The sequence below is a fragment of the Vigna umbellata genome, chromosome 3 (assembly GCF_029865625.1).
Source record: "Vigna umbellata cultivar VRB3 chromosome 3, Vumbellata_1.0, whole genome shotgun sequence".
NCBI lineage: Eukaryota > Viridiplantae > Streptophyta > Magnoliopsida > Fabales > Fabaceae > Vigna > Vigna umbellata.
Window position 1 is genome coordinate 23,924,524 of NC_142167.1, and position 12,149 is coordinate 23,936,672.

The 12,149-nt window shown below is 29.9% G+C and overlaps 1 protein-coding gene across 1 annotated transcript; it reads right to left on the reverse strand.

Annotated features, from left to right (window-relative positions):
- Positions 1 to 7,563: 7,563 nt before the first annotated feature.
- Positions 7,564 to 8,998, reverse strand: LOC148202013 (B-box zinc finger protein 21-like). The gene is made up of 3 exons (XM_088110163.1): positions 8,639 to 8,998; positions 8,133 to 8,528; positions 7,564 to 7,985 (listed from the first exon to the last, which is right to left on the reverse strand). Exons 1-3 carry the CDS (start codon positions 8,822 to 8,824, stop codon positions 7,740 to 7,742), a joined length of 828 nt encoding a protein of 275 aa, XP_087966289.1. The 5' UTR covers positions 8,825 to 8,998; the 3' UTR covers positions 7,564 to 7,739.
- Between the last annotated feature and the right edge of the window lie 3,151 nt (positions 8,999 to 12,149).

The window sequence follows — 12,149 nt, forward strand, 5'->3', positions numbered from 1 at the left end:
TTAGGCAAAGTTGTGTTTGATCTTGTTGTCCCTTCACAATCTGCGGATAGTTTCTGAACTCACAAATCTCAAGGATTGACAGCGACATCAACATGATCTTATGATGTTCTCTCTTGCTGCTAAACATCTCCTTCACTGTCGCCGCATCCTCCTGACGTAAAACTATGTCAACAAACTCATAATAATAGCCAACAACGTGGTACACAATCCAGCATGGAAAAATAATAAGTGATTTGAATAACTATTTATAGAAGAAACATTTGCGATGGATTTAACCAAAGATCAAAACAGAATAAGCAGTAAATTTCTCAACTTTTAAGATTCTAATTTTTAAAAAAAAAATTACAAATAAAAAAATTTTAAAAATATTAACATTTGTTGAATAATGTACTTATTATATATAATGTGACATCCCAAAAATACATTCTAAAACTATATAATAGAATAATCACATTTAATAATATTACAGCTTAATCTTACATTAATAGAGAAGTATACTTGTAGTCGAACGGTCTTATAGAAAGAACTAAAAACTTAAACTGTACAAGATAAATAATTCTGACCGAACAGTTTACAAAAACCCACACCGGACGGTATACAAAAGAACAGGGAAAAGGTGATCGAACGATCACCTTAATATCAAGCTATACTACTGACCGAACGGTTCTACTGTTCAGTCTTAACTTCTACCTCGACTAAGTTTTCTTCTTCCAGCGCTTCTTCCAGTAGCTCGTCTCCTTCTGCTCACATCCACATGGATGATCATTGCAACAGAAAGACAACCGAACGTACAAAACAGACAAGACAAAAAGACATAGGGTAAGCTTATGTAATTCAATTCATGTATAAACATATATTTCACACAATCAACCAAACAAGATAATTCATCACTCGTTCATGCAAAGCCTAATACTAAACTGACTGTCCGGACTGTATGAATTTTGTGTAGCTACGACGTTCGTGCACCCGGGTGATGTAGTAACTGGGATACCCTCAACAGCTGGCACCCGAGGTTAGTCCTATCTGTCCAAATTAACCATAAGGACTAGGACATCCTGTCGTTCCCACACATGACTTACCCTCCTCTACATGAGGACGAGTAATCACGAAACATCAGGATGAACAGCCAGCTTAGCATGTCCACATTCATACTTTACCAAATTTCAATATCCATTCATGAGATATTCCTCCCCGGAATACTCGTTCAAAATCAAATATGTTTCCTCCATAACATACTTCATCATCTTTCATTTTCAAACTTCAATTTCCAATCAATTCGAACAAAAATCCATTAGGATGACAAATACCGAACGTACACCTTCAACCCCGAACGAGACCGCACAGTTGGAACGAGACCAAGAGCTCTCCAGTCCCAAAACAGATTAAGACTGAGAGGGTTACTATCGGGTGGAAAAAGAAGCCGAATACACTCATATTTCACAAGAACGAATAGAAACGAATGTTATTTACAAAGTGAACCAATTTAATGAACTGACTCTTAAGAGTTCAAACCGAACACCGAAAAGCCCAGGCCAAGTACTAAGACTCTAGGCCGAAACCAATGGAGACAGACACTGCAAGACATTCAAAGGGTAGTACTTAAAAGAATTATATGAAGAGACCGAACGCTTATAAATATTTAGATTACTTGAGTTTAACATCAAGAAAACCGAATGTTAGTCAAAGACCGAACACGGTAGAGAGTACACTATTGAATTTGGACGAACGCTATTTTCATTAAGGTAGATTATAGAAAAGAGAATGAGCGCTTGGTATAAGATCCTGCACTAAATAGTACGAACGCTTGGTGAAAGACCTAGCTCTAAATCGTACGAGCGCTTGATGAAAGACCTATGAGTAAATAGCACGATCGCTTGGTGAAAGGCCTAGCACTAAATCGTACGAACGCTTGGAATATAAGATATTATTTAATTAATATTCAAGAACGAACGAATATACTACTACCTATGGACATACTTAAATTTATATCAAAATGTCAAGAAAAGAATATCCTTGGTGGAACGCCTGTACACAAAATGTACTAGACGAAGACGCTCGTCCTCAACATAAATTCCTTCCAAATGAAAGAGTTCAGTTTTAAACGAGTCCCCGAGAAAAAATGAACGGTCAAAGACCATTCAGTAACGAACATACATTATCATAATGAATTTCATACTTAGAATTATTTATCTTCAAAATCTCATACATTCATATCATATTGAATTTCCATACTTCATACAATCAGAACATAGCAACAATCATATTGCATATCAATTCAACCATTCAACAAACATACATGCAATACAAGCAACATACAAATTAAATTAAATAAGCTTCCCTTACCTCTAATGTGACTGAACGCTCACAGCTCGTATAGAATAGCTTACCACCAAAACTCTTAGAATCTTACGGTTCACTCTTTATGAAACTAAACCAAACAAAAGGCCAGAAATGGGGTCAGAACGAGATTATGAACTCATGCAACCAGAATGTGGTTTGCATGTGCCAGAAAACGAACGACTAAAGGAGAAGAAGAACTTACCAGTTTAGAACCCAAAATCGATCGTCTCAAATTGGAGCTCTTGACACCGGCATAGTGGAAATGTTGCCTGAGTGAGGATCGGAGGAGAAACAGTGAGGCTTTCTTAGAGAGAAGATGAAGGAGATGTAGAGAGAAGGAGGAGAAAAATGAGATTTTTCAGAATCTGGGAAAGAAGGGTGCATGCAATGAGTGGCGTGGATTTCTGAAAATCAAAGTTTTCCTTCCAACATCAAAACGAACGTCCGCTCATTTGCTAACACCTGTCTTCCATCAGCTGAGTGTCGAGCTCCCCTCTTGACACGTGAATTCCACTAAAACAAATCCTAAATGGATTTTTAATGGCTCTGATATAGTCCTACAAAAAGAAGGTGTCAGTAGAGTAATGAATCAAGTTCAAGTAACAATATAATCCAGTAAGTATATATTTTATATAATTAGATTAAATATGTTTTTATTTTATTAATTTTGATTGTAAAATTAAAATTTATTTTCATTTTAAATTTTGAGATTTTCAAATTTTAAAAATAAATATATATAGTTTTTTTTTAATTTAATTGTATTAAATTTTTATGACGAATCAAACACATTTTAAACATATATTTAAACCTCGTTTGAAACATTTCCGCATAAATATCATAAATTAACAAGCCTTAAAAACATATTTAATTAAAAAAATATTTAATTTTATATACTTTTAAAATTGTTTGTGTTTGGTTTTCTTTCGTTCTTTCACAAATATTAGGGCTATTTATTAGTAAGGAATTTTTTGAAGTTTGTGGTGAGTGACCTAGGGTGAGGACATAGGTTTTTAAATTTTAAAAAGTTTAGGAAGAATACTTATAATATATATCCTACAAAGATTGTTTGATTGTATTGGGTAAAGAATACTCCTGCCACTACATATATTGAAGACCTGTGTTTTTTTTTATTGATTATAGTTGGCATGCCCATACACACTATCCATAATTAATTAAGACAAAGTAAAGTCAGCAACCACGTTAGAATATTAGAGACTTTTCTTATAGTATTGTACAACCGGAATCTTTACCTTTTTTTCTTTTATCTGAAAAAAAAAATAGTTATTAGGCTTTTTCTTTTTCAATAAAAGATGCATTATTTACCAATACATAATTATAATGGTTTGTTTGAATGGAAAGGGAGTGACAAAAAATATAGAAGGAAAGGAAAAATATGCCAAGTAGTTAATTGAATTAATAGAAAAAAAATAAAGAGAAATAAATGAAAAGAGTATAATTAGTTTGATTAGTGTGATGAAATAATTTATATATGTGTATATTAATGTATTTAGAAAATAATGTTATATTAATATTTAGAAATGAAACGTGTGCTCAATAATGTCAAAAGTTTAGTCAACACGTAAAATGTCAACCTTTAGTTACTCATAACATCAAAACTATATATATATATATATATATATATATAACTGAGAAAAAAATTTGTATATTTAAGTTTCGTCATTATGAGCAAAACGTTATTTATATTGTCATATTGTTAATAAACGATAGAAAAAATTATTTTTAAAATATATGAGAACTTAAAAATATATAGGGAATAAAATTAGAATTATACTAAAAATTTACCTCTGAAATTGTGAAAGAGGTTCTGCATAAACATGGTTTGTGATGCTGGTGAAGAGGTTGAAAATGTGGAACAATGGACTATGGATTATGTGTGGGGATGGAATCGATTATATGTTCATAAATGGGATGGAATCGATTTTTGTGAATGCACATGTGGAGATGGAATTGATTTTGCGGGTGCATATGAAGTGAGGGAATCGATTCCCATTATTTGGTTCTTTCAATAATCAATTTCCATGAATTTTGATGCTTCCATAATTAATAATAATAACAACATATATTATTATTATTATAATAACAATAATAATAATAAAGTTTAAATATGTAATATCTTAATTTTTAATTGAAATTAAAATTAATTTCTTTTCAAAATTTTACAAAATTAGACCAAAATTTCTAAATAAACTAATTTTAATTTTAAGGAAAAATTAAAAACTTACTTAACAATAATAACAATCACGAAAATAATAATAATAATAATAACAAAAATTATAATAAGAAGAAAAATAAAAATAACAATAATAACAAAATAATAATAATAATAATAATAATAAAATTTATTTTATTCAAATGAACGGTTAAAAATAAGAGAAAATCAGTTTTAAAGTGTGTTAATGTATTATTCTAATTTTATTTATTTATTTTATTTTTCTATTAGTTCTTTAAAATAATGTAAAATGTTTAGCATTTTAAGAGAAACTTGTTGTTTATTAAATAATATTGTTATTATTATTGAAATTTAAACCAAAACAATATATTCTATTTTATTCTTGTATTTTGAATGTTGAAAATTTATAAAATATGTTATTATATTATGGTTTAAACCTCCTATTTGACAAATAGATTTTGAATGCGTCTTAGATCAATTCAACGATGATCTCAATTTTTAAAATATATTAGTGGTACAGAAACGTATGAATATACTCGAAACAACTTCAAATACAAAAATAAAGTTGTCAGAATGTGTTATAATCTGCAAGCCAATCCGACTCATCACATGTTTGAGTTAGGTTGAGTTTAAAAAAATGTATTCTTTTTATGCAGGTCAATTTTAAACTCGTTTTATTTAAACTCGGTTCATTTGGATTGACCCGTGGTGAGTCGGATTGGTTCATCAACTCACCTAATTTTATTTTATTACTTTATTATCTTATGAAATTCAAAAAAATACCATCTAACTCATAATATGTGAATTGTATTGTACCTTTTCCTTTTGAAGGTCATAGTTGTCATTCTCTCTCTTTCACTTTGAATAACTTTTTCCAAGAAAAAAAAATGTTTTAAGTTTGTTTCTTTCTGGTAAAACCAATAATACATAAACTATTTTAAAAATACAATAATAATTACTTAGATCTTGCGGTTCTTATTTTGAGCTTTTAATTCATGAATTAAGTCTTCAAATGGTTAATTACCGGAATACACTTATCAAATACTCTTTACTGTTGAATAACTTTGTGATGTTATCAAAATTCTATTTATTCAATATTTTAATATTAATATAAAGTTTTTAACAATCTTTATTTCTGAAAAAGTAAATTGTAAAGGTGGGGTTTGTTTTAAAATGTATATTTAGAAACTAAATACTACAGATTTGGTAACATGGTAACAGAACAGGAATTATATAATGTGGATCATGCGAAGGAGTGATGAAAATTGACCATTTAAAAAATAGGAAGGTACCACCACTACGCCTTCTTTTAAATCTTTTCCCTAAAGTAGATTGGATGTCTTCGGATTTTCCTATAACTTTTATCTTTTCTATTACATTTTCTTAATGTCACTTTCTTAGTGTAGCCATAAACAATTTCCAGCAGATCTTTTTTCGTATATATGACTCAGTAGAACTGTAACAAGTGTTGTTCCAAATTTAAAATATTTATATATGACAGTGCAATAATGTATTTGTTTATATTTTATTTTATGGAGGGGAGATTTGACAAGATTTGATACTTTGTTGGCCAATCAAACATGAACAATAATTGTTGACAGCGTGATGATAAATTATAGGGCAGTGTTCATGATATAACCAATCCTGTTTTTTCATCGCAAACTGTTTTTACCTACTCCTGTCGTGTCGTTTATTGTCTAAGCCAAACCTCACAACAATAACAAATTCTTTACCACAACCTTTTTTCAATACGAAAATGAAAATTACGAGGATGATCAAGATAAAAACCTATAAATCTATTGACTTTAAATTTTAAGCTAAAAATGGTGTGAATCTTATATGCTTGAACTTAGGTATCGTGTGTATTCATTAAACTTTCTTCTTAATATATTAAAATGTTGGAAAAGTTCCTCTGCCTCCAATATTCAATATTCTGTTTTCATTTTCTTTTACATCTCTTTCAATGTCGCAACAAAGACATGCTAAATAAAATAAATGCAAAATATATAAGTAATCATTTTTTAAGATTAAAAATTATTTTCAAAAATTGACATGTAAAAGCGAGTAAAAATAATATCGCCTGAGTCTGTTGTCCTTTTGTTTACGCGGTGTGAATATTTAAGGCAAGTGGAATTCTCGGATCTCTGGTGAACTTGTAATTCCAAATTGGACTGAATTTGATATCTATTGGTTATTTTTCTCAGGACTATACGACTGGTTAACAATTCTTCTTAACAATTTCTTTTTATAATAAATTATAAGTCACTATTTTATTAACTCGTACATTTAAAATCAACCAATCACAAATTATCACGTTAATAATTATAAAAAATTATTAAAAAATTTATTGATAAAACATTTTCCTTTTTTCAGAATTAGTTTCACATTATCCTTAACGAAAAGTTCAACGATTTCATCGTAGTCTTAGGTTTCCAAGTTTCAGGGACGTCTGTCTCTAACGGAACCATTTATGAGCAGTTTTTATCGTTCGAAGATGTGAAAAGCGTGTCATACAATATCTTACTATTTTAAAGTAATTTTCAGTTCAATTGTTGTCTCTGTTCCAAGAAACAAATATCAAACAATTCTAAATAATTTACTATTTTAGATTTCTCATCTAGACTTAATTATGATGTATAATAGTATTTATTGAGATAATATTTTTAATTGTGAGGAATAGCTAACTTGTATTTTAAACAATTTTTATCAGCATATTATATATATACCACTTGAAGTATATTTTGAAAATATTTTTTTAGAAAAAACTCCTAATATCTAATAATAAGAGATGCTCTTTAATTTAGAGACCATGGAGGAAACAAACTCTTCGTCTTTCTATTTTTGCATAGACCAAAGTTATCTTTGTCACCAGATAATAGTGGTGTAGTCTATTTCTCATAATGTTTAACAGAGTAATGTATTTAAGACTTTTCTCCAGATCCGATAAGCGTTTACTTCTAATTTTAAAAGCTTGGTTGTTTTCTAACATGCAGCAGAAACAGAAAAAAATTCCAACTTTGAACCCAGAGAGCTCTGCCGAAACGTTGGTATTTACAATTTAGAAGAGATACAGTAATATGTAGATAACTCGAGAGGAGCAGCTAGCAGAGTGTAGTTGAGGATTATAAAGAAGGAAACAAAACAAATTTATAGTATAAAGCAAGGGGAGAGAAATTCAAGTCACACGAAGCCACACGAACTTGGATTTCTACCAAAGAAACCTGGATTTCTTCGAAACGTTGCTGGGAGGACTCATCTGAGGAACTTCGAAATTATTATCATCGCCCAAACTTGATCTGACGCTACCTTTCCTTCCCTCTCTGTACCCATTCTGCTCACCCATCTGTTCCCAGTATGCAGCAGCAGAAGGTGGCGCTTGAGGAACCCAGATCCCACCAGAGGAGAACGAAACCATGTTTCCCTCACCAAACACCGACAGCATCTCATCACCATTCTGATATTCAACATCAACGTGTTAATCGCAGATCCAATAAAACCAACATCAGTTGCCCCAACAATTGTAAAATAAAAAAGAAACATTTTTATTACTAAATATGGTCGGCAATTAATTGATGGAAGGTTGGAAGCAGAACAAACTAACCTTAGAGCAATCAAAGGTTGAATGGGAATCGAGAAAATCTTCGAACTTCATGCCTGGGATAGTGTTTATCAGGTACTCTGATATGCTGCTACCAGTGAAACCAGGTTCTTGATTTGTTTGCAAGTTTCCTCCAGGCTTAGGCCGTGAGGGTGTTGAAGGAGGATTGGAAGGTGGGTGTGAAGTATCGAGAACAGGGTTTTTCTTGGCTGCTGCTGCTGATGATGATGATGAAGAAGAAGAAGAAGAATAAGGTATGGCGGAAGTAGAAAACTTGATCCCGGTGAGAAGAAACCTGCTATGGTTCTTGGTGAGTTCGTTGACAGAATGAATGGACACGTCACACTCTTTGCACAGAATTGCTCTATCTTGCTGACAAAACACAAAAGCTCTTTTCTCCTACAACACAACGCAAACTCGTTAACTCAAACTAAACCATGTAATAATAAGTAACAATATTAATGTAATAATTATAGTAATTAACATATAATTGTTATTAGTTGATGTACCTGGCAAATATCACAGAGAGGAAAATGCTTAGCAGAGGGGTGGGTGAGAGAGAAGCGGTGGTGTTTGGAGGCGAGCTTGTTGGCGTGGTGGACACGGTGGTCGCAGTCGTCGCAGAGGGCGGCTTCGTCGGCGATGCAGAATAAAGAAGCCTGGTGTTCGTTACAGACATCGCACTGGATCTTCATATTGTTATTATTTAGATTAACAGAAAGGAGGTTTTGATTTGAATTGAAATGAAACGAAGGAGATGAACACTCGGTCGTCCACGGCTAAGTTAAATACAATCGAGACGAGTCAAATCAGTTAAATACACTCGAGACGAGTCAAATCAGCGAGCGAGCAACGCGAGTTAGGGTATCATGTTTCACGTTCTTACAAAATATTGACTCGGTTAATGCGAATTCAAGCGACTAAATATCTCTCTTGGCCACAAACACGTGTTCTATTCCCTATCATATCACTTAATACCGTGAATTATTAATTTCTATTGTCTCTTTTTATTTGGATAAATAACAAATGCAATCATTTACTACTTTTAGTAACATGTAAATATAAAAAAACAATTATAGTAGTTATTTATCATTTATGAACTTTATTTTATGTGGTCAGATTAAGTAGTCCTATTAGACTGCTAAATAATTGTTATTGTATAAATGAACAAATATCATCATTAGTTAATTAAATTAACATCCCGTCGTGCCTCATTTAACTAAAACTTGAAGTTGCGTCGAGAAAAAAACCATGAAGTCACCCTTTTTTTTTTATGATTAATTGTCAAATTATCTCAGTACAGTTAGATTCGGATTTGATAATGAAGCCGCCGTGTATTTCTTTTATCCTTTATAACTGAAAATAATGTAGATGACATATAACGCTATGAAAAACATATTATACTCGCATATTATGTACATACAACTAAGACCTATATGCTTATTGTACTAACTATATATATATAAAATATTAAATAAGACTAAATGTAAAACTTATGTTTACTTTTATTTAGAAAATAATAATGATATTAATATCGGTTCAGGTATTAATTAATAAAATTGTAATTCAATTTTTATTTTATCGATAAAATCTATTATTATTGATATGTTTTCATCTATTATAACTCAAATTCAATTGAAACCGATAATATGTTTATTTTTTTATTTGTCATATTTGAGTGGTTACAAATCTACTTACTTAACTCATTGTATATTTGAACAATTTCCAAAATTCTAAGCACACTCTCATCTCATCGCTTAAGTAATTACATCATTATTTAAATGATGATGTGTAGTTACTTGGTAACATGTTAAGGAAACTTTATATACCATCCTCACATCTTAACGTCTAAACCTTCTATCACTCAAGTTTTCACTTAATTCAAATGAGAAAAAAATTATCTTAACATATATAGTTTATGTTACAAATCATAACTTAAATTATATGTTTCATTACTTAAATGTTAACATTTGACTAACATTAGATATGCATGTGATAGTAACTCATTGTTTAAGTGATATTAATATATTAGTAACTCATTGTTTAAGTGATATTAATATATTAACAATATATGATCAAATGTAGTTTAATTTTGTTATGATCTTTCTTAATATCATATATTTTCAAAATATTTGGTATACCAGATAAGGTATCATATTGTTTTTATTTTTTTGTCAATTATCATATACGTGGTAAATTGTTATATTTGATATACTTTTTATATTATCAACTTTTATAACAAACATTACAGAACCTATAAATACACATGTTATTGCACCAAGAAATACACAATTTTTTTTACTTACTCATACATTTATATAGATCCTAAAGCTCTCTTACTGATTTGAACATTAAAATGTCTTTTGCAAGCTGATATTATCTCTTTGAACAAAGAAATATTTGATTATAACCATCGAGAAAATTTAAGTCACTACAAAGATCTTGTTATATGTCTAAAAATAGATGCTTCAAATCTAAGTTAGAACAAAATGATTTTTGTAAAATGTTAGTTAGACCAAAAAAATAATTAAAAGATATTCATAAGTTAAAAACTTAATTATATTATAATCTATAAATATTATGAAGAGACACTCATTTAATTCACGTGTATTAATAAAATATATAACTTGGGTTTGAATACGCGCGGATATGTTGCTGTAAATTTTTTATAATTCCTTTCGCTCTCTACCGACTACATAATTTATTTAATCATACCAATAAGTCATACTAAATAGCAATTTAGAACAATTTTTAATCTTGATCCTGATTAGATCGTAAAAGTACTTTTACGACCCTGAAAGAAAAGCTACACAAATTCACATGTTTTCAAGTTTTTTTTCAATTACAGTGACGACTTCAATTTATTTTTAAAAGAGAGTAAAAGCAGTCTTCAAATTTTTTATTAGAGTATAAAAATATAGGTTTATAAAATCTTAACGTACCTGAAAATGGGAGAGAAAGTAGGAAAAAAAATTGAATTGAAAAGAAGAATAAAGATAATATTGTGTTGTAGTTTTTTATCTTTGTATTTTCCCTGAATCTAATACAATATCATTATCTCTATCTGTACGTACGTTCGTTGGTCAAACGTAATTACTACCATTTTAGAAAGAAGAGAATCCTGAATGATGTTGTGAATGGATTCTCGTTCCATATTTGTCGGGGAAACAAAAAGTCTTAGGAATCGATATTTTATTTTCGAAGGTAGTTTTAGAGATTCATCCTTTCTTAATTATTATGATGCCATCTTATGTTTCACATCACCCACCTGTTTAAGGGTCTCATGTGTGGGACAAATTCTAATTCATTCCAATTATACTGATAATCTATTTTTAAGTACTAATTATGTGTCTTCAAAATCCTCAATAAATTACTCATTATTTTTAATAATAAGTAATAATTGAGGTTGGTAGTTTTTATTTTATTTTTCTACTTTACTAGAAAAATTAAATATTATTACAGATACTTATAAACAATCAATACAAGCATTTCTTATTAAAATTAGAACTAAGTTTATAGAGTTAAATACCATTTAAATATATATTTTTTACTTAATCTTTTGAGTAGTTTTTTAATAATAAAGTCATCATACTGAAAGTTTGAACTATAAAGCATATAATATCTGAGAAATAATAACTAATCATAACCCTAATAATGTTACTGTAACATTGTAAAGAAAAACTCAAATATTCATGAAACGATTACATCGAAAGTGTAGTAAGGATCGAGATCCATGATTAGGAGTGTTAGGAGTTGGGAGTCTGACAGGAACCTGTCTATTTTTTAGAAACATTCACAAGTGTTAGAATATTGATGAAAGGGAGATGTTCTTTTATACCACTTGATAATTTATTTATATGAGTATTTTGGTTATTAAAAAAATTACTTTTTATTAAAAAAGAAAAAATAAAATAATAGATATAAAACGTATGTGAAATTTTGTTGGGTGTCAAGATAATAATACAATTCTAATTTATATGGATTATGGAAATGGGTGGTTGGAAGATGAACCCGATCCAA

Bases quoted from the DNA above. Each gene is read 5' to 3' on its own strand.
- LOC148202013 (XM_088110163.1), bottom strand. From the start codon at position 8,824: ATGAAGATCCAGTGCGATGTCTGTAACGAACACCAGGCTTCTTTATTC. The intron at 8,529-8,638 runs GTACATCAACTA...GTTGTGTTGTAG, and splicing joins CTCTCTGTGATATTTGCCAG to GAGAAAAGAGCTTTTGTGTT. The intron at 7,986-8,132 runs GTTAGTTTGTTC...GTTGAATATCAG, and splicing joins CAACCTTTGATTGCTCTAAG to AATGGTGATGAGATGCTGTC.